Source organism: Melopsittacus undulatus, chromosome 15, assembly GCF_012275295.1.
Source record: "Melopsittacus undulatus isolate bMelUnd1 chromosome 15, bMelUnd1.mat.Z, whole genome shotgun sequence".
NCBI classification, from domain to species: domain Eukaryota; kingdom Metazoa; phylum Chordata; class Aves; order Psittaciformes; family Psittaculidae; genus Melopsittacus; species Melopsittacus undulatus.
The window spans coordinates 2,568,797-2,594,725 of record NC_047541.1 but is presented as its reverse complement, the minus strand read 5'-3'; the positions used below and the strand labels follow the sequence as shown (position 1 = coordinate 2,594,725).

Sequence of the window (25,929 nt, the reverse complement as noted above, 5' to 3'; positions counted from 1 at the left end):
CTTGCAGAAGGAAGACTGACTGTGCACACAGCCTCAGCCCTGCAGCTCCAGCCCTCCTTTCAAAGGCTTCACTGCAAACTTCACTCAGTGTTGATGCTTCCGCTCCTGGAGGGCTTTTTGCTGCCTGTTTCAAACCCTTTTTCATAGCCCTGCATTTGAAGTTTACTGTCTGCATTTTCCCTTTACAGCCTTACTTGGGGTTAGAGATTAAAGCAGACAGGAATTCTTTGCAAAATAAATGTGACTGCCATATCTGACACTTCCAGAGAACAGTACACACTCTGTGCCAGAGGCACGCAGGATTAGCGATGGAGGCAGCCAACAGAGCCATCAACTGCCGCGGTCTGCACTTATACAACGTGTCACAGAGCCCCCAAGACATAAAGCAGACATACAAATCAATTCTGTCATCTTCAAGAGCATGGTTGTCTCCTAAGAAGAGGCTATCAGCACAGCAGAAGGGAAAAACCCACAGCCCAGAACAACAAGACTATCTCTGAGGCCAGAGAAAGCTGCAGAGCTGGGCTAAGAGCCTCTCTTGGGAGCACAGCATATCAGTTTCCATATGCTCCAAACAATCCCAGCCTCGGAAGACAAAACAATCCTCCAAAGCATTCCAGTCTTCCTCGCAGCTGACTTCTGCACTGCAATAACCCCCCCGGGCACAGCTATTTCATGCTACAAGCAGCCACTGATGCTACCTGGGTGCTCACCTTTGGTTTCGCAGATCATCACGTTGCTGTACTCGCTCTCGCCGCCCTCGTTGTAGCACTGCATCTTGATGTCGTAGGATGTTTCTGGCTGCAGGTGATTGATCAAGTGCCATTGCTTTGTACCTAGAGGGGGAAAGAAAAATAAAGCAACTGCTCGCATGCAGGAGGCAGGACAAGGCAGCATCCTTCTCTGGAACATGGGGCACTGTCGCTTTTCCTGCTGGCACAGAAGTCTTTGTTAACAGTTTATGGGCTTTTCTATAAGAACCATGAATGGTTTGGGCTGGAAGGGACCTTAAAGCTCCTCCAGCTCCAACCCCTGCCACGGGAAGGGACCCCTTCCACTGGAGCAGCTGCTCCAAGCCCCTGTGTCCAACCTGGCCTTGAGCACTGCCAGGGATGGGGCAGCCACAGCTTCTCTGGGCACCCTGTGCCAGCGCCTCAGCACCCTCACAGGGAACAGCTTCTGCCTAAGAGCTCAGCTCAGCCTCCCCTCTAGCAGGTTCAAGCCATTCCCCTTGTCCTGTCCCTACATCCCTTGTCCCAAGCCCCTCTCCGGGTTTCCTGTAGCCCTTTAGGCACTGGAGCTGCTCTGTCTCCCTGGATCCTTATCCTCTGCAGGCTGAGCCCCCCCAGACTGAGAAGCCCAACTCTAACCTGGCTTTAGGGCTTTAATATTAAGAAGTATCAGTAGCTTGGACGATCCTTCCAACCCAAACCATTCCATGATTCTAGGGCCCCAGCCACAGGCAAAAAGGGTGCCTGGGAGGACCCCAACTCAGTCTGGGGGTTTGAGAAGGGTGCAAGCTCCATGCCAGCTGCCCCAAGTGCAGATGGACAAAGCCTGGCTGAAGCTGGAACTGGCCTTTCCCTAAATCCCCCGTTTTCCCAAGGTTCCTCCTGGTTTTCCCGTCGCCCCCACCCCCAAGCATTCCTTTCGGTAATTACTGCACCAGGTTTTAGGTTTCCGCTTGAAGCCATTAGTGGAGCTGGAATCAGGACAGGCACTTTAACTGTCCTCTCCGTGCACCATTAGCAAGGAAAAACATTTAAACAACTGACATCAGACTGCATTTCCATTCAAAATTCAATATCCAGGACCCTCCAAACTCAGGCCATCAGTGCAGGATGGGGCAGATTCTGCTTAAAGCCGCCTAAAGAGGCATCTGAGTCGAGCTTTTTGCTTGGGTTTTAAGTGCAAGATGTTTTTGCCTGTAGCAGCGTTTATAAGGGGGGGAAGAAAAGGTTTGTGCAGCGTTTTGAATGTCTCGAAAGACAAGACTTAACAGGAAACAGTGAGGAAAGCCTGAGGCAAGCACTTAGCTCATACAGGCATCACAACACTTCTTCCACAACTCACACAGCCATTTCAAGATAAAATTCCCTGTCAAAAGACAGACAGATTAATTCAAAGGTAACAGGGGAAGGGGGGGGAAATATTAAGAACAAGTTGATTTATAGCAAAAATACCTTAAGTCATGTGTTTCTCTACATATTTCAACATCAAATGCTTCCAAACACACTTTAATTGAAAATAGCTCTTTTTCCCCCCCCCGAACAGTTAATTTAGGGGAGCAGAGTAAAGAAATGAGCTGAAATATTTGCACGGCTGAGTTTCTGTTGCAGGCTCTGGCAGCTGCTAATGGTTTCAGACTGCCACAAAGAGTTCAATACAGGCACATGCTCTTGGAGAGAGGAAAAAAGGCAGCAGAAACAAGCTCATTTCACAGCACAGTGGAGCCCACTTAAACAACTCCCTGCTCAGGGCAGCACATTTATAAACACACAAGCTCTGTGGAGCACGGGCTCAAATACATTTGCAGATGAAGGTGCAGACTGCAGGAGCTGCTTTAAAGCTGAGACTAAGGCTCTTGAATGGCTTTATAGTGTGCAAAAAGTTATGTCATGCATCAAAGGACTATGTGGGGTATTGTCTAGCAGGGGAACGTGGTCAAAATCGAGGCTCATTCCTCTTGTAACTGAAATAAATGAGGGGGGAAATAATGAACGTCACAGGGACAGAATGAGATCACTGAGTTTACTCAGCCCAGGCAATAAGGACGTGGAGTATTTTTAACAGGGTTTTCCATTTCGGGGCTAACAGAGACATTATCTAATAAGTTCTTCCAGGAAAATGATGATCTCATGGGCACAAGGGGAAAAAATAACCTGATTAAAAGGCAAAACGAAGCACAAACATACCTGTGCTTGCAGCTATTACAGCACTGGAGGTGAAAAGCAACTTGGTTGCAGGTTGGTAGCAGGGTAAGCAATTAAGCAAGGTAAGGGGAGGGCAATTACACACAATGCTACTATGCAGTGTAGAGTATCTGTGCTGGAATAAATCATTTGAAGAGCAGGCAGTTATTAGGACACTCTTACCCTGGGTTAAATCTCATGTACGCTGCTTTCTCTCAACTACTTGAAGCTAAACCAGTTTAAATAGACCTGCAGTGAGGATTTCCAGCAGCATAGCAAGATAAAACCAAAAGTCAGCATTTAGTGCTCAAGCTTCCATGCAGAAGAGACTTCAGAAGGAAGAAACAAGCTCATGTGTGGGCAGAACTTGATGTGATGGAGTTGAAACAGCTACTTGGGTGAAATATACTGTAATGACTTCATTTGGGAAAAGCAGTTTAGATTTCATATAAACACAGCCAACATGGCTACAGGATGTTCTTCCCCATGGAGTGGTGTTCTGCAGCACGTGTACATTGCACAGTACCTTCCACAACATCCCTCTTGTAGTCACTGTCGTTGTCGCTGTCCGTAGGGCGATAGTAGATGTAAAACCCTTGGATGGGTGTGTTGTTGTTGCTCGATGTTATGTACTGAAAGAGAGTTATAGGGACTGGGTTAGAGAAACAGAAGCACAGAATGGTTTGGAAGGGACCTTAAAGCTCCTCCAGCTCCAACCCCTGCCATGGGCAGGGACACCTTCCACTGGAGCAGCTGCTCCAAGCCCCTGTGTCCAACCTGGCCTTGAGCACTGCCAGGGATGGGGCAGCCACAGCTGCTCTGGGCACCCTGTGCCAGCGCCTCAGCACCCTCATAGGGAACAGCTTCTGCCTCAGAGCTCAGCTCAGTCTCCCCTCTCTTGGGCAGGTTCAAGCCATTCCCCTTGGCCTGTCCCTACATCCCTTGTCCAAAGCCCCTCTCCAGGTTTCCTGCAGCCCCTTTAGGCACTGGAGCTGCTCTCAGGTCTCTCCTTCAGGAGCCTTCTCTTCTTCAAGCTGCCCCAGCCCAGCTCTCCCAGCCTGGCTCCATAGGAAATAATCAAGTCCTGTTGAGCTGTCATCTCTAAGTATCTATCACCTTGAAATATGTGGGGTTTGGAGCAGGGTTGTGCAGAGGGAGGTTTGTGCAGATGCTACAACAGGAATATTCACTGCCCAGAGAAGCTGAGAAGGGGGCTGCTGGAGGGTGCTCTGCCACCCAGCTCCTTGAACCAGCTGACAAAGGAGGGGACAAGAGGCTGAACTGGGGCTGACACTTTCCTCCCACACCCCTGTCCAAACCCTCCATTAGGGTTTGACCACGAAGGGCCTGCAGATCTGTGTGATTAATGGGAATGGAAAAGTTAAGACTGTTTTTACTTCAGCAAGAGTGAAGGTCGCTCTCAATTCAGCTGGAGAATGTTTCACTCCAAGCTCTGCAGCCTCCTGAGGAACGAGAGGTTATTTGAAGTTTATTATCCTTAACATCTCTTCAGGCTGAGCGCGCAGAGCAAACTAACACTGGGAACTCGACACATTAAATCCTCCAAAGTATACTGGGGGTTGGATTTCAAAACAAGAGCAAAGGATTTCTGTGGCTTTCAATAAGGACTTTAAAGTACTTGTTTACAGAAGACGAGGTAAGAAGGGAAAGGCAAACGCTCCTCTCACATGAAACCTCTGTTGGGTGCAGGCTTTCAGCTCAGCTCCCGCTTCCACCACAGCCTGGATTGACAAAAGCAGCAGGAACTGCAGGAAACGAAGCCAACTTGTGCACAGCTCTGGCATGAGCAGGGCTTGGGACAGAGTTAAGCCCACTGGTGCCTCCTGGTATGTCTGTGCCAAAGCAGGTGGACTGAGGCGGCTGCAGTTGGGCTCACATCTGGTGTAACCGGAGGAGGTGCCTGAAGCATCCCTGGGGAGCTGGAAAGGGAAGGCGAGGGGGGAAGCTGGGAGACGGGACAAAGGGCAGTGATCAACCAAGAGGCTGGGTCTAAAGGGTCATAAATGGGGGCAAGGAGCTGCAGAGGGTATTGCACATGAGCTATCCAATTCATTGAGAGCAGTCCTGAGGAGAGGCACTTGGGGTTGGGTGAGGAGCAGCTCCCCATGACCCAGCTTCAGTGGGCGCTTGAGCCCAGAACAAACCCATGTGCTGGGGGCACCCCCAGAGCATGAGCAGCAGCTCAGGGAGGGGATCCTGCCCCTCTGCTGTGCTCTGGGCTGGCTCACCCTGGACAAGAGAAGGCTCCTGAAGGGGAGACCTGAGAGCAGCTCCAGTGCCTATAGAGGCTGCAGGAAACTGGGAGAGGGGCTTGGGACAAGGGCCTGTAGGGACAGGACAAGGGGAATGGCTTGAACCTGCCCGAGGGGAGACTGAGCTGAGCTCTGAGGCAGAAGCTGTTCCCTGTGAGGGTGCTGAGGCGCTGGCACAGGGTGTCCAGAGAAGCTGTGGCTGCCCCATCCCTGGCAGTGCTCAAGGCCAGGTTGGACACAGGGGCTTGGAGCAGCTGCTCCAGTGGAAGGGGTCCCTGCCTGTGGCAGGGGTTGGAGCTGGATGAGCTTTAAGGTCCCTTCAACCCAAAGCAGGCTGGGATTCTGTAACTCAATCCCACTACACAAGGATGAAGTGATACATAAGGATTCTGTGATTCTGTGTGAAGTGCCTTAGCCCCTCCTAGGAGTCTCAGTGCAGAAAACCACCACTTGCTGCTCTGCCATCAGCTCCAGTCCTTGAATCTTAAGATCCACAGCAGTAAAAACTGGTCTACAACTGTGAGAAGAACAGGAGACAGTGATACCTACCGTCCACTTCAACATGATCTGTGTGTCACTGATGGCTTCGGTATAAGCAATGTGAGGTCCTGTGATGGGCCGGTTGGAGAAGCGGCTGGTAAACCCAGCTACTTGGTAGGGGCGGGATGCTGCGCTGCGTGGGCTCTCCCCATAGTTGTTCACTGCAATCACACGGAACCTGTACATCTCTCCTTTTAAGGGAAAAAGTGGAAGAAAGATGATGTAGTAGCAAAACAAGCACTAGAAAGAGGCTTCAAGGAGAGACTAAACAGATTAGGAAGTCTTTCTGCACAACAGCCAGTTAGAAAAGAGCATTGGACTTGTTGCCACAGACTAATGTGGTCATCAGAAAGATAAACAGCCTCTGAAAGCAATTAGGGGAAGTCACTCTAGAAAAATCCAAAGGCTTTTTGGATGATGATGCATCCGTAAGTCTTAAACTGAAAACTGGTGGGCACCAAGCAGAGGCTTCAAAGGATACCCATCATCATCATCATCTGTTCCCTCTGTTCCTGCATCCTCTCCCTGAGCTTTCAGGGCTGGACACCAGAAGTCAGGGCAGATGTTTTTCCATTAGTGCATTTCTCTCTCTGCATTCTGAGTATTTACTAGAAGGACAATTAAGTTAAAAATAGCAAAAATACACAACCCTCTTCTCCACATGAACAAGTATTAAATTATCCCGGTGGGTTTTTCCACTTGGAAAGCCAGAAATCAACTTGAATTCATGCAGTGAGCTCCTATTCCACATTAAACCCCCCAGCTAACTACCAGAAACAGGATAATCCAAGCAGAGGTTAAAGGGAACAACGGAACAGTTGCAGCCACCCGAACAACAACAACAGCAGCATCAGCTGAGGTGAAGGAAGGATCATTGCAAGACCTGGCTCCAAGTTCCGGACTTCCACAGAGAGCTTGGAAGGAGAGATGTTGTCAGCTGCCACGAGCCAGTCGCTGCTCCGGCCCAGGCGCTTGTACTCCACCTTGAAGGCAGTAATTGGGGAGCCCCCATTTGCTCGTGGGATCCATGTCACATAGACAGATGACTCCGATGCTGTGGAGATCGTGGGTCTGTCAGGAGCTTCAGGAACTGAAATGAGAAACTCAGTTACCAGAGGACTGGAGTCACCTCCACCTTCATTTTCTGTAGCCACCATTTAAGCTGATTGCTAATGGTTAAGGTATAATATAACAAGGAGGATCTTAAATCCTCCTGTAGCAACTACTTCTCTTGCTCTTTCTAGAAGGGATGGTTGAAGAGCAGAAAACAAGCACCAACTTATCCATATAATCATCAAAAATGAGATCGTTAGAACTAGACGTCTTTAAGGTCCCTCCCAACCCCAACCAGTCTATGGTATTGCACTTGCCCAACCCATCTCTACATGGAGGTGGAAACATAAGAGGAAAATCATGGTTATCCCTATCAAAACACCAGAACTCCCCCAGCCCCAGTGTGGCTTCAACCCATCCGCACTATATGGTGGGGAAATGAGAAGGGAAAGCAAAGAAAGCATGCGACAAGCCATATACTTACTGAACTCACTTGAAGTTACAGACAGCAGTGAAACAGAGAGAAGGGAGAGAGGTGGTGTTAGTACATCTGCTTACAACCACTCTCATGACCGACAAGAGCCATAAGGCTTTACTAAAGCAGCTTGTATTCATCACTAGGGAGCTGGTCACTGATGAGAGGAGGAAGGGAGCAAGGAACAGCAAGCAGAGCTTTGGGAACAGGCTGATCATTGGCAGCCAGGCACATGAAAGGTGCCCCTTGTGTGGCTCCACTGCTATTCAGCACTGCCCCAAGCATGTGATGCTCAGCTCCTTGAACCTCTCCATTCACCTTTGGGTTTACCCTTAATTTTAGATACCAAGTGACCTCTGAGATCTCAGCTCCTGAGTAAATCTGCCTCAGTCAGCTCAGTGAGTTCAAAGGCTGGGGTGTGAGAAAAAGGACTATAAACATGCTGTTTTTACTGGAAACCAGGCTCAAGATCACAAGCTCTTCTATCTTCCTGCCATCAGAAACAAGCCCATCCCTGGGAAGCTCCAGAAAAACATTCAGAGCAGATATAATCCACTTTGAGATCTTAAAAGCCTCCCACAGCCATTCTCTGTTTCCCCTTTTCCTCTTTCTCTCACAGTGGAAGAGGAAACCAGGGTATTTAGCAGAAAGCAATGTCAGTGAGCAGCAAGAACATGGGTTATTCAGGAACCTCTTGGGTTTTGAGAGCCACACACATGGGTAACAGCATCCTTGGAAATACTGTATGTTTTCTAGATAAGGGCATGCATTTGCTGAACTCACAGCTTCAAATACCCCACCACAGACACTGGAGGCTGTAAGAAATGTGCTACTTCTATGGTGACTTCATGTTGCTGTGGAAACCTGAGGTATCAAGGCAGGTACTTAGAATGCTGCCTGGAATCAGGCAACCTTTACTCTGGAGACACACAGAACACCACAAAATCTATCCGGTATGTGACCTCTCTCCTAGAAGACCAGACAGGAAACATACCAGTAACAAAGGAGCCTTATGGAATAAACAGGAGCTAGAAGAGGACATACAAACACCTAGAGCTGTAATTAACACTACATGGATTACAAACCATCCATTCACTCACCTCCACTGTGTCGAGAGAGGTCCGGCAGGATGACACCAAAAGTGTTTGTGCCCTCATGAACCAGGGGATGTTTGGGAATGCCCACGGGAGGGGATGGAGCCTGGGTGTTCTTGGAGGATGATGTTCTCTCTAAGAAAGATTTGATCCAGAGTGTGTCAGCTCAGGCACTGGATCAGAAAACACTGCTCACTGCCTCTCACACTATGCTCATTCCATGAGACTAAAGCCCTGGATCCAAACCACAAGCTAAACAGCCAAGGGAGCAAAAGGAGACTTCCCCTGTTAGCCCAGGGCCTCTTGTGCTGTGGGTAAGTGACTGCCCATCCGCAATACTGCACTTTGTGGTGATGCCACCAGCTCCTGCCCAGGTTTCAAAGCCCACTCTCATAGGAACTCACAGCAGGTGGTGAAACCAGGCAGGCTGAGAGTTGGGATTATTCAGCTTGGAGAAGATGGGCTTGGAGCAACCTGCTCTAGTGGAAAGTGTCCCTTATCATCAGGGGGTTGGGACTGGATGGGTTTTAAGGTCCTTTCCAACCTAAACTATTCCAAGATTCTAAAACTGGACACTGAAATCCACATCTAGAGAAAGAGGCTCAATAAAATATGATGGAAGCTGCATTTGACCACAGTTTGCCCAGGACACTGGGCACATGGACTTCTGGCCTGTAGCAGTATAATGAATTCCCCAATACATAACATTCTTAATAAAAATGTTAAGCTATCCCATTCTTGGTATCAAAACTATAGTTTGCATGCTTCAGAGTACAGCCACCAGCATCCATGCTGGAAAGCAAAAAGGCTGCTTTGATTAGAAAGGCTCTTCTGCTTGTTGCTGTCTGCACGCAACTATCAAACCAGCTGGGTTCTGCTCTGCAGAGGGATCTCACTGCAGAGCAAACCAGAAGAGGGCTGCTGCTCTGTGAAGACTGGATGCTGCCCACAGTGTCGTTTGTGATACACTGAATAAAGCAGAACAAGGGCTGGCTGCTCCCTGACTGAGCTCCTTGAAGCAAGAGGTGGAGAAACCTGAATCATCATCCCCAAAATAATATTACCAAGCTTTTAATAGCTTCTACTTACCAACAGCGCTGGTTCCTTAGCAATAAACCACAGAACCCTCTGCCCATGGCTTAGCAGACAACACACAGTTGATGTCATTGGAATGAATGGCTCCTGGAAGGCCCAGGACCCAGGGATGTGGTGCTGCACCCACCTTTGCTGGTGCGGAAGGTCAGCATGGCAGGCTGCCCCTCACCCACCGCGCTCCTCGCCACCATCAGCACCTCGTAGAGGCTGGAGGGCTCCAGCTCCGTGAGCCTCAGCTCGTTCTCACTGCCTGGTACCCGCACCGTGTGCCAGCTCCCCACCAGGCCAGTGCTGTCATCCAGCTGCATGGGACAGGGGACAAGGCTCAGCATCAGTGGGGAAGGGTGCGGAGCACAATGGATTGCTCAAATCCCTCAAAGCTTTCACACCCCCAGAGCCCCTTGGCAGAACTGCTCAGGTTTTGCTCTACTGAGGTTGGCTCCAAGTGTTTCTTGCCACAAATCTGCACTTTTGCAACCACTTTCCTCATGCTCCTTCACTAAACTCAATTGGTTTTCTCTCTCCACACATATTCACACACTTGTTTTGAGGGAAAAAATGATCATTTTCAGTCATGGCTAAAAACCAGCAAGAGACCAAGTGATGTTTAAAGACTCCAAGAGCCTTCAGCTGTGTGTGTGACATCCAAGGGCTGGACTCAGCACTCTAATGAGGAGATGTTCCAGCTTTTCCTGCACTGGGGCATTTATTGGCTAAAATGGGCAATGAAAAGTGTGTCTCTGTTAGTTCTGGAGACTGGAAAAGAGGAAGCCACCAGGGAGACCAAGATTTGGGTTTTCTTAATGCACGTTTCCCTTTTCTTTTTAGTAAAACCCCACTTTTTCTTTACCAGTGAAATCACCAGCTCCACTGAAGAAAGAAGAGAGATTCAGGGTAGCCTCTTAATGCGTGACCTTTGCAGGAGAACATTACCCCAAATCCCAATGGAAAAGGCAAAGATTCTACCAAAAATAAACTCCTAAACAATATAAGACCTTAATAAAACATCGAAGGCAGATCTGGACGCTGGGGATTATCAAAGGTTAGGGCAGAGGGCTTTGTGCAAGCGTTTTCTTCTGAAGCAACAACTCCTAAGGCTTTTATTCCCTTATTTTTGATATATAAAAGAGGGAAATCCATAAAACAATTGGACAGCACAAAGAAAACACCACCCTAAAGAGCCCACAGCAAACTGCCTACTGAGCAACGCATGAGTGAGCACATTTAGTGGGGAAAGGATCGGTATGAGTGAAGGGTAAGCATCAAAAAGGTCAAAGAAGCATTCTAAGCTTTCAGTGCTCATGCGCACCCAGCACCTCTGAATGAGAAACTGCAGCAACACCCTTTGGCACTGGGGTTTCAGGAACTAAAAGGTCAAAAACCTGAGCGTTCCCTCCAGGCTAAGACAAGATCAGGATGTGGAGGATTAAAAAGCTTATGACAAATAAACCAAACGACTTTGCCATGCAGGGAGCTGTTTGCCTGAGAGAAGGGGCACACGCATTGCTTGCTACTGGTGTTACTGTCAATATGAGGATATGATGGGTACCTGCTTCTGAAGCTTTAGCTCACCTTCGGGTATAGTAAGTTCTAATAGAGCTCAGGAGGTAGAACTGCAAACTCTGACATGTCAGATTAACAGCTTCCCTTCCCACCTCAACCTCCCTTGAAAGATCCAAGCTTGCTCCCTCACACAAATGCATTTTGAACCTCACCCCTCAGCCCCATTCCCCATAGACCATAATAATACATAAAGGGACTCAAACCCAGGGCTCTGCTGTATGAATCTCACTTAAAACTGTTAGAACAGCATCCCTGTGACTTCAGTCACCTCCACAGGAGCTGCCTGTGTGGCCACCTATGTGCTTCAACCATACCCCATGTCCCTTACGCTGTTAACCCCAACACTGCAGCAACAACCAGCTCTTGAGCACCCTACAACAGGAGGACACCACAGTGGGGAGGTGTTACCTTGCGGTACTTGACAAAGTAGGCATTGATGGGCAGGCCCCCATCGCGCCCCGCACGCCACACCAGGGTGTAGGTGTCCGGCTTCGGGGTCTGTGGGGGGCTGAGGATGATGGGGGCCTCGGGGGCAGAGGCTCCACTCCAGCCTTTATCCGTGGCAGCTGCATCCAAAGGGAGTTTGGTCGGAGGCGAGCTCGGGAATGCTGCTGGTGCACCGAGGTCACCATCGTGCTGTGCGGTGTCCACAGGAGATGGTTCTTCTGCTTCCATGGCAGTGTCTGAAGGGGCTGCAAAGGGAGGAGCACGGTTACATCTCCATGGTGCTGTATGTTCACCCCACAGCAAGAGGACACTAAATCATTTCATATTTAAACAGGGGGGATTTAGGTTGGAACTTAGGCAGAAGCTCTTCCCTATGAGGGTGCTGAGGCGCTGGCACAGGGTGAGAGAAGCTGTGGCTGCCCCATCCCTGGCAGTGCTCAAGGCCAGGTTGGACACGGGAGCTTGGAGCAGCTGCTCCAGTGGAAGGGGTTGGAGCTGGATGAGCTTTGAGGTGCTTTCCACCCAAAGCAGTGATGATTCTATGATTCCAAGTGTGACATTCCCAAACAAGCACTGCTGCAAAGAGCCACTCCAGGAGATGCTTGTGCAGCCCTGACCCCACAAGGCTGCGTTTTCAGGGCAGAACAGTGGTTTTTAGTGTACTTTTTGGTTTGGGTTTGGTTTTCAGAGGACCAGAGAGACAAACCCTGAAACACAAGGACTGCAGGCCCGGCTTGACTCCCACCTCTGAGCAATGAGGGGCAACGCATGTTGAGAGCCAAGAAATAATAAATATACACCTAAACTCGTGACACCAATGGAGTAATTTTAACTGCCTGCAGTGGTACAAGGAACTCTTCATGGCCCGAGCTGGCGTGCACACAAGAGGACATTCTCCTGCCTCCCTTTCTGAGGTTTCAGCTGTAATTTCCATCAGCTTTGAAAGCTGCAGGACTCGCCTGCTTCGTTTGGGACTAAACTCAGTTTACAGGCAGATCTAACCCGGAATTTAATACCATGGCATTCCTAGAAATCCTGCTCCTGCCTCCTCCATCCTATTTACTTTTCCTGGTATGAAAAAATAATTACATATATATCTATAATATGATGGGTTTGGGAGTCCAAAAGCACTGCTGCGCCGATGCTGTCAGCATTCCAGGCAGGAAAGGGGTGGCAGGTTGGACATCTGAGATTATCCAGGACGAGTAAATGTCAGTGTTTAAAGCAGAAGGGGCTGGGAAGTGGTGCAGCTCCGGCCCTGCCAGATGTTCTTCTCCCTTCCCAGCCTTTCAGATTTGTGTAGGTTTATGTTACGTGCCGGGGTCTGGAAGGGGAAGGGAATGAAGGGAACTTGGTTTACAAAACAAACAGATTCCTTGGTAATGTAAAGCCTCGGCGCAGTGTTCGCCTGCCTGACTCGGATTCCTCCCAACCTCCATTAAAATACCAGCAGCAAGTGTGGCTGCTATTTTTGGCCACTTTTGAAGAAAGCTGGGGAGGAAAATTCTCTTTTCAAATTGAAGCCACACTCGCAGTGAGTATTCCTTGTTTGTTCCTTCCCATTATCCAGCAACGCCACCAAAGGCAGAGCCGGGAAGGAAGGAACAACGGCAGGGAGGACATCCCTAAAGCCAGATGGAGTTTGCTTAAGACATCAGACACCCCCAGAACCGGCTCCCAGGGAAAGGGTATCCATGACTGTCAGTGAAGCAGTGGGAAAGGGTGTTAATATTGGAACCAAATGCCGGAGCCGGTCGCGGAGGCAGAAGGGCTGTGGTGGACCCAGAGGGTTTGAGGGTGGGCACAGTGTGGTTTGACACCCGCCAGCGCGGGGGAAACGGGCTCTTGAGTGTGGAGAATGAGTTGTGGTTTCAGCTGGTGACAGGAGACCTGCAGTCAGGGCTGTGTTTATTGCTGCCGGGGGGGAGTCGTCAGCAACCGGGAAGGAGGCTGTCACTTGGCTTTGGGAAACAAGCCCTGGGTAACAATTGCCATGGAGCGACGCGGATGCTGAGTTCTGGCATAATCACTACCCACAGAAGCCAGCACATGAGGCTCCTCTGGATGCTTTGTCATTATGCAACTTTTTTTGGCCTTTAGTGGCTTTTTGTGCCGTCCCTTTCCCCTTTGCCGCTGGGACTCTTCCTTCTCGGCCCCGCTGTGGAACATGAGTGGTACCATGCAGGCTCAGGCCAAAGGCACCCAAAGTCCTGCCTCCAGCAGCATCCAGAGGACTGAATGTCCCAAATCTGGGTGGTAAAAGAATGTATTCATAGCTTTCCACAGAGTCCCAGACTGGTTTGCATTGGAAGGGACCTTAAAGCTCATCCAGTTCCAACCCCTGCCACAGGCAGGGACCCCTTCCACTGCAGCAGCTGCTCCAAGCCCCTGTGTCCAACCTGGCCTTGAGCACTGCCAGGGATGGGGCAGCCACAGCTTCTCTGGGCACCCTGTGCCAGCACCTCAGCACCCTCAATGGGAAGAGCTTGTGCCTAAGAGCTCAGCTCAGTCTCCCCTCGGGCAGGTTAAAACCCCTTGTCCTATCCCCACATCACTCTTACTCGCCTTCTCTGTAACATGCAGTATTTCACAGCTCACTATTGTGTCCTTCCCTCATTTTGAGCCCTCACCTTTTCCGATTCTCCTCCTGCACGAACTATTCCCAGCCCTACAACCCCATCTGCCACATTCTACAGCCCCTCTGCCTGTTCTTCTATACGCTTCTCGACACTGGGTGCAAGCACACCAGCAGCTTTCAACCCACTGGCATACCCCAGGTTCACACTGGTTTTCGTCTGCATTGTGCAAAGAGATCCCATTCCCAGGAGCTGCTTCCTGGCTTCTCTGAACACAGCTACGGCCATGGATGCAGCCACCCAGCTGTCTAAAACAGACTTAAAATAAGGGCTGTGGGTAGAGGATCCTTAGGCTATCATTTTGCATTTTGGTGGTTTCTCACTATGATGGCAGCTGAAGTTGCCCTGCCCGCTTTGAGGAGTGTGCAGTGAATCATGCTGTGGAACAGATCCAGCAGGAAAGAGGGGGAAAAAGACATCTTTTCAGCCAAATAAACTCTCTGACTCTGTGCTTGCAGCAGGGAATGAGCCGTGAGGCTGGGCTGCTCCAGTTCATCCTACCACTAAAAGAACTGCACTGCTTAGGTCACTCAGGTGCTTCGGAAGTGTTACCTGGCACCAGTTCTTCATTGAACCTCTCAATGTCTGAGAAGCTGTGGCTGCCCCATCCCTGGCAGTGCTCAAGGCCAGGTTGAATGGGGCTTGGAGCAGCTGCTCCAGTGGAAAGGGTCCCTGCCCATGGCAGGGGTTGGAGCTGGATAAGCTTTACCCCAGAAATACCCACATCTCTTAAAACCCAACTGAAAGCACTTTCGTTGTAAGATCTGCTATTAACAGTGGTCAGGAACAAATTGATACAGAACATAGCAGGGGAATAAAAGAGAATAAACCTTGAAGCACAAATGCTTAGTGTGAGTTCTCAAAGTGCTCCTACCTGGCTGGACATGGAGTCTGCCGGTGGACTGTGCAAATCCAACCCTGTTGTCTGCTACACACTGGTACAAGCCAGAGTCCTCCTGGGTGACACCATGGATCCGCAGGCTGCTTCCCATTGGCAGATGTCGTGGAGAGGGATGGATGGGAGCTGCATTGTGGAACCAAGTGAGGGTTGGAGCAGGGCTTCCATCAACATCACACCAGAAGTGCACAGTGGCTCCAGCAGCCACCGTTTCCTCTTGCAGTCCCTTGGAGATGGAAGCGGGTTCTAGAAAGGGAAATAAACCACCACATGTTGATCTTAGCCTAAGTCCTGACAAGAGTCCTGCCTTTGTACAAAGCACATACAAAGGCCAAGCAAGCCCCATGTGCTTCTAGTTGTACCCAGCCTAAAGCTGGTTTTCCCCACATACATCCTTCCTTTAATGGTCTCTCCCTTCTGTCCCAAGCAGTCATATGTTTGGCTTAATACTGCAAATAAACCACCTGTATATTCAAAGCAATTCTCTCATAACATCCCCTAACAAAAGGCTTTTTGTGCATCAACAACCTGCTTGCTGAGTTTATACGCTTCAAAAGCAAGTATTTACAGTCATGGATGCAAAGCCCTCAAACAACAGGAAAACTTGCTACAAAGGAGAAGGGAGATCACAAACTACTTGCAGCCAAATGGATTTCTTTCCTTTTTGGTTTTGTCCTCATCCAAACCTATCACCTCGCCAGCTTCCTGCTTACACACCAGCTCAAAAGAGAAACAGCTGATCTCTGGCACGTTTTGGACATTGAATCCCATCTACATTTGGCACTCTGCATGAAAATAAATAGAGCAGCAGAGTTTATTATCCCTCACTGTTAAGTGTTTCAGACTGTGAAGGATTCCAAGAGATAAATAGTTATGGATCTTAGCTTGGGAGACATGGTGAGATCTGGTCATTGTGAACCTATCTTTACTCTTTATTTTGATGTGCTTAGGTTGACAAAGAACTTTGGGCTGTTTGCAACCAGGTGCCAAAGCCAGCAAGGAGACAAAACATCCACAGCCTGCACACAAATCGTACTTCAGTTCTTACCAAGTATAGTAAGTGAGTAGTTCACGTATTTCACTGCTCCAAATTCATTTCCCACCATGCAGGAGTAATTCCCAGCGTCAGATGCCTCCAGCCTGTCTGTCACCAGATGTGAGTGCAGCAGCTTCCACCTGCCCTTTCCCAGCACATCCTGGCCCTCTTTAACCCAGCGGATGGAGGCTGGAGGGGATCCACTGACCACACACTCCAGAGTCAGAGCGCTGTGCTGGGGCACTGCCAGGCTCTGGGGTGCCAGGGGGTGAAGTATGTGGAAGCCACCTGAGGAAGAGCCTGGAACAAAGGAGAAGAGGCTTAGCACCCACTCTCCATCCCATCCTCCAGTTTGCAACGTCTTTCCCAGGTAGCTGCTTATCCTTGTGGCTTAGCGCGATGTTGTAACACTAAGTCTTGCTCCAAAATCAGTTTGGTAACTGAAGCAGTAGCAACATCCCCTTTACAAGGGCTAAGTGCTCCTTGGGATTGGAAAAGCAGTCGTGCTGCTCCCTCACAGTAGGGGGAAGTAAGAACTGAACATGGAAATAGAACAGCACAGATTTTACATCACATGGTGACTGAGACCAGTGGGTATTTAGACTCTATTATACAGACTCACACCAAAAACCTTAGGGATGGGATTTATCCAGTTGGACATGTATCAATCCCAAAAGCTGAAATGAATACTCACGGGTGACTACGAGCTTATGTCCAATGAGTTCTGTTCTGAGCTCATGAGTAACTGGGTTGTACACTGCACATTTATAGGATCCTTTGTCTTCTAAAGATACATTCAGAATCTGCAGGTTTCCAGATGGAAGGATTAGGTAGTTGTCTAAACAAGTGGGGAGGGGAAAAAGAAGATTACATTTAAATTAGTGTCCAAAAAGCCTCTTATTTCTGTATTTTTAAACAACTTGTCAGATAACATCAATCTATTCTAAATGTAGGATCACACAGAAATCCAGGCATGATTCTCTTGGCACAAAGCATCTCACCTCTGGATTGCTCCAGCCATTTCCCTCGCACTTGAAAGCGAACTTGGGCTTTAGGGTGGCTTTCTGGGAGCTTGCACCCGATGAAAGCTGTGCCTCCTTCCTCTGCCACCACAACAGGCTTCACCGACCCATCAAAGTCACCTAAACCTAGGAGGGAATTGGTAGAAGGTTGAGAGCAGCCATGGCTTGGGAAGGGGAAGGGCAGTGAGCTGGGGTTCATGTGTAAAACACAGCTGGTTTCAAGCTGATCATCTCTGGTGGGGCCAATGATCCCAAACTGAGAAGGGCAGTGGACACTTTGGAAGGGAGAAAGTGCAGAAAGGCCTGGATAAGCTGGAAGAGTGGGCTGAGATCCTCATGGAATTCAACAAGGACAAGTGGAAGGTCATCCTCCTGGGTAAACCCAATCCAGGAGTGCAGCAGGGGCTGGAAACAAGCTTCCTTACTACAGAGAGGGCCAGCTCTTGTATGGGAATAGTGAGGGGGAAAGATAGTTCCTAAGGTCCCTCAGCTGTTCCCGGGAAAGCAAGCAGGGATATTGGAAAGCCTGCAGTGCTACTCCTGGGCTCCAAAAGCACAATTCAAGAGGAGGAAGCATGCAAGAAGCATGGAATCGTCTTTCTGTGATTAGAATTAACACAACCCCGAGTCCAGCAGGAAGCCTCAGCACCTTCTCATTTGCTGCTAACATCTCTAAAGGAGGAGAACAGCCTGAAAGCTGCTCTTCCACTCCCTTCACGTTCAAAGCATCTTCCAGGTTGTGAAGTTATTCTACGTTAGCCACCCTTACAGCTCTCTCGAGAGGGTCTTGCTATGGGTCAGCACTCTACCAAAACACTCACTTCTCTCGCTTATAGGAAACCTTCCTCCCCAGGGGATTCTGGACATGCTCCATAGATGAGGGACCCCCACAGAGGAATCACTCAAATCCTGCTCGACAAAGGCCTGATTCAGCAGCCCCGTTATGCCGAGCAGACGGATCATGCTCAGGGAGGAGCAGTACACTCCCATTCTTTCCCATGTGGAGAACTGTGCCCTTCCTCTTCTGAAGTCCTTTAAGATCAAGTAATTTACAGATCAAGCACCAAAGACTGGTTAGAAGAAGCAGTGGAACTGAGAGATGGGAATTTGCCCCTAGAAGGACACAAGGTTATCCCCACCTATTGACCAAATAAAATGCTACAAGGGAACAGGAAAACTTGCAGCTCCCACCTATTTCCCAAGCCACGATTCCCACTCATCTCTCCTAACCTCTCACACACTGCATGGGAACTCAGCTGCTCTTTCAAGGTGCTTTTGGGAACCTTGTACTTCATTTGGAAGCTTCATTGGAAAATCAGACCATACAAACCATATACAGGTCTGTATAATCAGCAAGGAGTGAGGAATGCAAAGGAAAAGGAACTTACTGGCCATGGATACCATGGCAGGCTGGCTCACAATGGCACCCACGCTGCTGTTGGCAATGCACTGATAGAGACCAGACGTCGCTATACTGAGGGAGATGATTGTCAAAGATCCCGACTGGATTTCCACTTCTCCCCCCTTGCTGTCCAGAGGCTCCCCATTGAAGAGCCAAGAAAGGAGAGCCGAGGAGGGCTCGGCAGAGCAGCGGAGTTGGACGCGGGCACCAGACTTCTGGACAGTGGAAGAGGGCTCGGAAATGAAACGTGGAGTTAAATCTAAATGGGAACAATATATATATAGGAAAATCCAGTTAGTGAAGAGCATTTTTGCATGAGTATAAATTAGTGATGTGTTGACTGGTAGGAAAGACCATGATGTGTATTACAGCAACGCAACAGCTTCCTGCTCTCCCTCGAACACCAGGGAAACCTTCAAGAGTTAAACCCCATGAAAGGATAACAGAAACAGAATCATAGAATGGTTTGTACTGGAAAAGACCTTAAAGCTCATCCAGTTCCAACCCCTGCCAGGGCAGGGACCCCTTCCACTGGAGCAGCTGCTCCAAGCCCCTGTGTCCAACCTGGCCTTGAGCACTGCCAGGGATGGGGCAGCCACAGCTTCTCTGGGCACCCTGTGCCAGCGCCTCCCCTTCAGGAGCCTTCCCCAGCCCAGCTCTCTCAGCCTGGCTCCAGAGCAGAGCTGCTCCAGCCCTCGCAGCAGCTCCATGGCCTCCTCTGGCCTTGCTCCAACAGCTCCAGATCCCTCTTGTGTTGATGCCCCAGAGCTGGATCAGGGCTGCAGGGGGGGTCTCCCCGGAGCACAGCAGAGGGGCAGGATCCCCTCCTTTGACCTGCTGGGAATGCACCCATCTGATTAAAGGCAGGTAGGTTTGGTGTACAAGAAGGGTGATACAACCCCCAGGTACACACAAGGCAAAGGCATCACTCTTGCTAGGGCACAACCTACAACCCCATGGGATTTATATGGAGTGACACAGGACCCATCACCTGAAGCGATGCGCAGGGACGCGCAGCTGGAGCTGATTGGTCCCATATGAAGCGGGCCTGGACGTGACTGGTCTGATCCCAGGAATGGCAGCCGCCTGCCAGGTATTTCTGCAGCCCCGTCTCCCAGTCTGCAGAACCAATTAAAAATAGCAGGATGCAAGGAAAAAAGCTGGATGAGCAGCAAAGGCTCTTGTTAATTCCAGATCCATGGACTTCATCAGGAGGACAATGATGAATTGGGCAGCGCTATCTTTACCGAGTAAAGATGAACAGAAACAGGAAAAAGCTGCTAATAAATAAAAGGTTCAGTCCCACAAAACTTGGTTCTGAGAATCCATTCATTTGCCAGAAGAAAATTCCTGCTTGTTGGAGGGAATTTTTTCCCTCTCCTGGCCAACGAAACACTGGGAATCATTTCCATTTGTTTTCTACAGGATTCTCAGCTACAGATTTTGCATGAAGGGAGCAAAGGGGATTGACACCAGTAAACTCCTATTTGAGTGGAAATACAGGAGGAAAAGGATTCCTGATTTGTAAAGGAGCTGTGGAATTTCAGATAGTACAGGTCAAGAGGATATTAACTGACATCCAAGGAAGGAACAGTCCTCTCCTAGGTGGGGCCCTCAGCTCATGCTTTTCTTCTCAAGTCAGTCCACCCCAGCTCTGGTTATGAGTTTCAGATGAGAAACTGCATTTTTAACAGAGCCATAAACTATCTGCATAGCCATGAAGTAAAACTGGAAATGGAAGTGTGGCTTCACTTAGCAGAGAAGATGAAATCCACACAAACTGCATCCAAGCCATTCACGGGGCTCCAGATGTCCATTTTTAGCTTGTAATTAGAAAACTGGTTTTCCTCTCAGTTCAGTCTGAGTTTCCAGGGATGAGGAAGGCAGTGACCTCTGCAGTGTGCAACTGCTATGAAACTGCAGCATTACCTTCACCCCTGGCCCTGTCCTTGCTTGTGACAGCAACACTTTGTGCTCGGTGTCAAAGCTGGTAGCAGTGACCCTGCAGCTGGAATTTATCTGCCCCGACTGCTTGAAAACTCAAATTTATCCCATTTGCTCCTAACGATTGGCTATGAAGTGCTAAAAGTAGTAAAAGCTTCTTTCTTGTGTGGTTAGGTTAAGACAAGCTGACTACACAGAGCAGATGTGTCAATTAAAACCAGTCCTCTTCTTTTTTTAACCCACGAGCTGTTCCAACTGCAGCCACGCATCAGCGTTCCTGTTTCAAAGATCTCATTCCCCCTTTCCCCCTGAACATTTCCAGCCTCTCCCAGCCTCATGGGGCCACGAGATGTGCTGTACACAGCAGAATCGGTGTCCAGCTAAGTCCACGGAGATCCCAAAGAACAAGCCTATGTAACTGGGAGTCTCCCACACTTGTTTGGAGCCAAGTTTTCCAAAGCAAGTTCATACATTGAGCCTAAGACTGTGTTTAAGTGCTTAAACTTCTTTGGTTGCCACTGTGACTGCCCCATCCCTGGCAGTGCTCAAGGCTGGATGGGGTTTGGAGCAACCTGCTCTAGTGGAAAGTGTCCCTGGATGAGCTTTAAGGTCCCTTCAAACCCATTCTATGCTTCTTAAAAGCAGATTATCAGTAACACACATTGAAGTTGGCCACTCTGAATCACACTCCAAGTTGTTGCACATCCAAAAGTATGGTCTCAACCACCAAAACCCCCAAGCTGGGTTGAGACCTTACCTGAGCTTGCTGCAGAGACGATGCCCATGGCAGTGATGAAGAGCAGTGCCAGGAAGGGCCCAGGATCCGGATGCATAGCGCCAGATTACAGGAGTTGAAAGCAGGAAGCTCCAGACTAAGACGAGGCACCGAAACAGCTACAAAACAAACAGATGTCTACTGTAAGTTGCAGGAGTTGAGTCTTTTAACTCTCTTACAACAAAGTGTTTGGGGTTTCAAAAAAAACCCAACCAGGAAACAGCCAATATTCTTTGCAATATAGAAACCATCTGTAAAAATGAGCCAGGAGTTGAACTTCACGAGGTTTCCAAGTGCTATTCTTAATATAAAGGGGTTTTTCTACAGCTGGGTATGAGGCATCCACTCCAAGCATAGTGCCTTGATAAATTAATGCTACTTTCCATGCAGAGGAGCTGAAGCACAAAGTAAACAGCTTATCTATTGCAGATAATATTGTTTGCAAACAGTACCCATGGGGTCATCTATCACCAGTCCAGTCCTGGTTCACAAGGGCTTATGAATTGACTCCTAAGGGCTCTAAATCTGCGTCCTGAGACAGGTCACCTGCCTGGGGTTGCCAGGGTGCTTGACAGTCACACTGTGGCCAACATCAGCAATTATAGAATCACAGAATGATGAGGGTTGGAAAGGACCTCAGGGTCATCCAGTTCCAACCCCCTGCAACCACAGCTACATCCCCAAGCAGGACTGCTGGGAATGTCCATGGCTGCCTGGACAAGAGGACAGTCTTTCCCTTGGCCATATCACACCCTGAACATAAGATTTCACTTTCATCCTTATAAAGGACAAACTAAATCATGAAACACAAGAAGCTGTGGCTGCCCCATGCCTGGCAGTGCTCAAGGCCAGGTTGGACACAGGGGCTTGGAGCAGCTGCTCCAGTGGAAGGAGTCCCTGCCCACAGCAGGGGTTGGGACTGGACGAGCTTTAAGGTCCCTTCCAACCTGAACCATTAAATGAGTTTGATTCAATGATTCTATGAGTCATGAAAGTACAAAGCAAATGCTGAAACCAGCCCCCTAACTTGTGCAGGGTGAGTCCCAAAGTGTGTCTCTGACACTCACGAGTCTCCCTCAAATGCTCTCTCCTCCAAGAATAACAATTAATCTGGGGCTGTTGTTCACTGAGGTTTTCTATTTCCTTGCGCAATGCAGTGATGGATAAGATTTGGCTCCATTTAGTACAGTTACTTCATTTATCATTCCAGCCACACAATTCCACTGCTGATAACACTCAACATGTATTTTAAACATCTCATCTATCAGACACGTACATAAACAGGGACCCAACACACATGCAAGACCTATGGAGTTCACTAGCAGCGTGCAGAAACAAGTGCAACAACACACATGCTTGAGAGAAACAATTCCTGGTTTATAGGAATGGCAAAGCCATTTACTTTCCAAGAAGCTGGATCCAGAGGTTACCAACAGCAAAGTTATTCCTAAGGTTTATTTAAAAATCACAGTTTTCTATCATCAGGACATCACCGTAAAATATACAACATAAGCATTGGGAAAAGACTCCAGTAAGAATCAAGGAATTAAGGAATGGTTTGTGTTGGAAGGGACCTTAAAGCTCATCCAGCTCCACAGGCAGGGACCCCTTCCACTGGAGCAGCTGCTCCAAGCCCCTGTGTCCAACCTGGCCTTGAGCACTGCCAGGGATGGGGCAGCCACAGCTCCTCTGGGCACCCTGTGCCAGCGCCTCAGCACCCTCAATGGGAAGCACCTCCCAGGATCTCACCCCCATCACTGCAGCTTTCAGAGCTATTTGCTCACTGCTGCTTCTCCCTGCTCACAATGACAGCCCAAGGAGGCTGCAAGAGCCACTGCTGAGCTGTCTTGTGGTCAGAGGCAGAAGGGCTCAGCTGTGCAGAACAGCCTTTGGTTTATTTGAGTTGTCGCTCGGTTCAAGGCCAGCGGAGCCGCTCCACCGGCGAGTGCAGGGGACAGAGTAAACACCAGGAGAAGTTGTTAACATCAAACACTTTGCTCAAGAGGGGTGGGGGCAATGTTGCTTTTTGCCAAATCTTCCCTCCACTATTTATTTATGAAAAGCAATGAAACGTATATTCGAGGTCAACTTTAACCCCGGCACATGGAGCTACCGGCTTCCCTTGCAGCTGTCTTTTAAACAAGGCCAGCTCATTATCTTTAACTAAACTTTATCTTTGGAGATCTCCTTTATCCAGTCTCTGATTTCCCTCTGTTTATCTTTCTCTTTACATGTTCCTGGCTCCCAGTGTCAACAGCTACTCCTCTTCTGACCTACCAGCTTGGCTTTTGCCGGCTTGTGGGGCAGGAAGATCAGCTGGAGAGCAGTGAGCACACAAAGCAAGCCACAGAGAGCAAAGTTCTTTGACCACAGGGAAAGGAAAGGAAGATATTGCCCTGGATTGGAGTCACAGTGTTCAGCCACACCAAAGAAAGTTGCTCCAACACCCACTCATGAAGGGACCACAGAATCACTGTATCATCACTGATAGGTACAGGAACACAGGGGGAAGGTGAGATCCAACATGCGACACAAGCCAAAAGTATTTGATGGTGTCATTACAAACCCCTTGGTAGGTACAAGAGCTTGAGGTTTTGGGGTCTTCAGAAACCCAGTGGAGAAACAGGGTAAAAAGGCCTCAAGGATGGAAAACCAGGACTTTCCCCTTGGCAATAATTTCAATAACCCCATAGGAGGGGATTAGAACTTGATGAGCTTTAAGGTCCCTTCCAACCCAAGCAAGTCTGAGATTCTACGAAATTCCCATCTTAACACCAAGTCCCAGGCACTGGGGACCTACTGGGAATGGAAGGAGGAGCACTTTGATTAGTTGTGGCTCCATGAAGTGTCTCACCCAGGGAGAACTCTGCCCACTCTTCCTCGCTTGAGAGGATGGGTCTCCATCACTGGTGGCTCAAATAGGCAAAGCCGTTTTGAAGTGTCACTGAGGAAAGGGGCTATTTCTGAGCCTTTTAAAATAAACCAGTAGTACAAGGAGTTACTCATATACATATGAATAACATTCAAGGTTGAACAGAGATTGACACAGGTTTTGTGGAGCGAGCAAAGAGTCTCCAGACCACAGTGCCACAGGCATGGCAGAGGCAGTATTTCTCCTACATCCACCAGGACATCTTCATCTAAAGCCATCTTCCATCAATTACACCCAGCATTTGAACTCATTGTCAGCTCTAAAGCCACTTGTTGCTCATGGATCAAGGGAAATTAGGAAGATAACTGACTTGTGTCCAGAGGAATCATCCCAGCCATTCCAAGGGATGTCCACCCCTCAGATGCACTCCAGAAACATGTACCTGGTACTTCTGGAGATCATTGGGAAGATGGAGTACTGAAGATGACACGATTCTGGCTGTGCACCTCATTTGTCACAGGCCCTTTTTAAAAGGGTCCCAAACAGCCATGAGGACATGGCCATTAGGTCACAATCTCAGCCCTGCAACCTTTGGGATGCCATCCCAAATAAACCACAGTGCTAGTTCCACACGGAGCGGAAGGGTACGGTTTAGTTAGTCCCTGCTCTGCTTATTTACCAGACCATGAACTTCTCATCTCCACCCTTGAGGGCAGAGTCACTACTAAAAAGAACATTATCTCATGCCCTGGGTTTTGGCTGGTTTTCCTCCTTTTCCTGATACTTTGTGTTCCCTCTGCTTTAGCTCCATGAATCATCCTCCTGGCATCTCAGACCAGCAGCAGGACAACATGAGAGCAACCACCAGAGCTATTCAACCACCACCCCACCTCAACCTAAGCCCTGCTCCATTGCCCCTCTCCAAACCCCATCTGCCCTCCAACAAGCTGCAGCTAAAGGAGGGAAGGGTTTCAAATGCACCAGGTCCTATAAATGCCTGAGCAAGTGAAGGAGGAGGAGGAAGGAAATGGCCTGCTTGGGAACAGAGGGAGTTATTCAGGTTGCCCACTCCACCTCCAGAAGCTGACAGCCTTCTCCAAGGAGCCCTAGGAAAGAGGGAGAGCTTCAGGGGGTACCACTGCTCACCGGCTGCTGTTCTCACTTGGAGTAAAACCACTCTGGACACTGAAGATACCAGTTTCCCTCAACGGCAGCAACTCAGAATCAATGAATCCAACCTCACTTTATAACCCTGTACGTGATTTAACACCCAAAGCACAACAAGTTGGCACAACAAAGCACAACAGAATCCCCAAGAAAAACCTCACTTTAACCTGCTCCCCAAGAGCGTTTCCGTCAGGACAACAAAAATCCCTGATTTTCAAACCCGGAGCAACCCCCCCAGAATGAACTAACCCCGTCAGTGGGAGCAAGCAGAGTTAGATCATTAAATCTCACACCGAGACACCTTCAGAAAAAAAAAGGTATTGAAGCCTGTGGCATTCCAAGAGAAAGCAATCAGACATTCCTGCCGCTCGGCTCCTCAGTGATCTCCGAAGCCTTTGATCACTGACTGTCTTCATGCTGTCCTCCTGGGGTCTGGCAAAATGAGTGTAACAGCTGGCATATAGACTTCATTAGCTTGCTGTGCCGACAGCCTCCCAGGGTTATTCCTGGCTTTTCTGGGAGCTGGGAAAGCCCTGAAGCCATCCTGAGCAATGAAAACCAACCAGAACCACACCGAACTTGTACCTACCGCTCCTCAAGATGGGCTGAAACACACCAAGGATGGAGTTTGAGTGCCAGCAGCAGGTCTGAGATGGCAAAAGGCACCGGGGCTGCCAAAGCCTCATTTTTATGAATGCCTAATGACCACTCAATCATTAACATCA

General features: G+C 49.0%; 1 protein-coding gene across 3 annotated transcripts in view; it reads right to left on the bottom strand.

Moving 5' to 3' along the window:
* Nucleotides 1-25,929, bottom strand: part of CDON (cell adhesion associated, oncogene regulated) — a 50,831-nt gene that overhangs the window by 11,903 nt on the left and 12,999 nt on the right. For 2 of the 3 annotated variants that reach the window (XM_031043428.2, XM_034069594.1), the window contains exons 2-14: nucleotides 21,148-21,284; nucleotides 18,433-18,705; nucleotides 17,024-17,170; nucleotides 16,717-16,860; nucleotides 16,035-16,322; nucleotides 14,963-15,232; nucleotides 11,414-11,697; nucleotides 9,570-9,744; nucleotides 8,354-8,482; nucleotides 6,609-6,815; nucleotides 5,735-5,916; nucleotides 3,439-3,544; nucleotides 714-836 (exon numbers count right to left, since the gene is read on the bottom strand). In XM_031043428.2, coding sequence (XP_030899288.2) covers nucleotides 714-836; nucleotides 3,439-3,544; nucleotides 5,735-5,916; nucleotides 6,609-6,815; nucleotides 8,354-8,482; nucleotides 9,570-9,744; nucleotides 11,414-11,697; nucleotides 14,963-15,232; nucleotides 16,035-16,322; nucleotides 16,717-16,860; nucleotides 17,024-17,170; nucleotides 18,433-18,705; nucleotides 21,148-21,223 — 2,404 coding nt within the window. In that variant the 5' untranslated portion in view covers nucleotides 21,224-21,284. Of the gene's footprint in view, nucleotides 1-713; nucleotides 837-3,438; nucleotides 3,545-5,734; nucleotides 5,917-6,608; nucleotides 6,816-8,353; nucleotides 8,483-9,569; nucleotides 9,745-11,413; nucleotides 11,698-14,962; nucleotides 15,233-16,034; nucleotides 16,323-16,716; nucleotides 16,861-17,023; nucleotides 17,171-18,432; nucleotides 18,706-21,147; nucleotides 21,285-25,793; nucleotides 25,831-25,929 lie in introns of those variants that run through there. The other variant, XM_031043429.2, reaches the window with a different exon arrangement.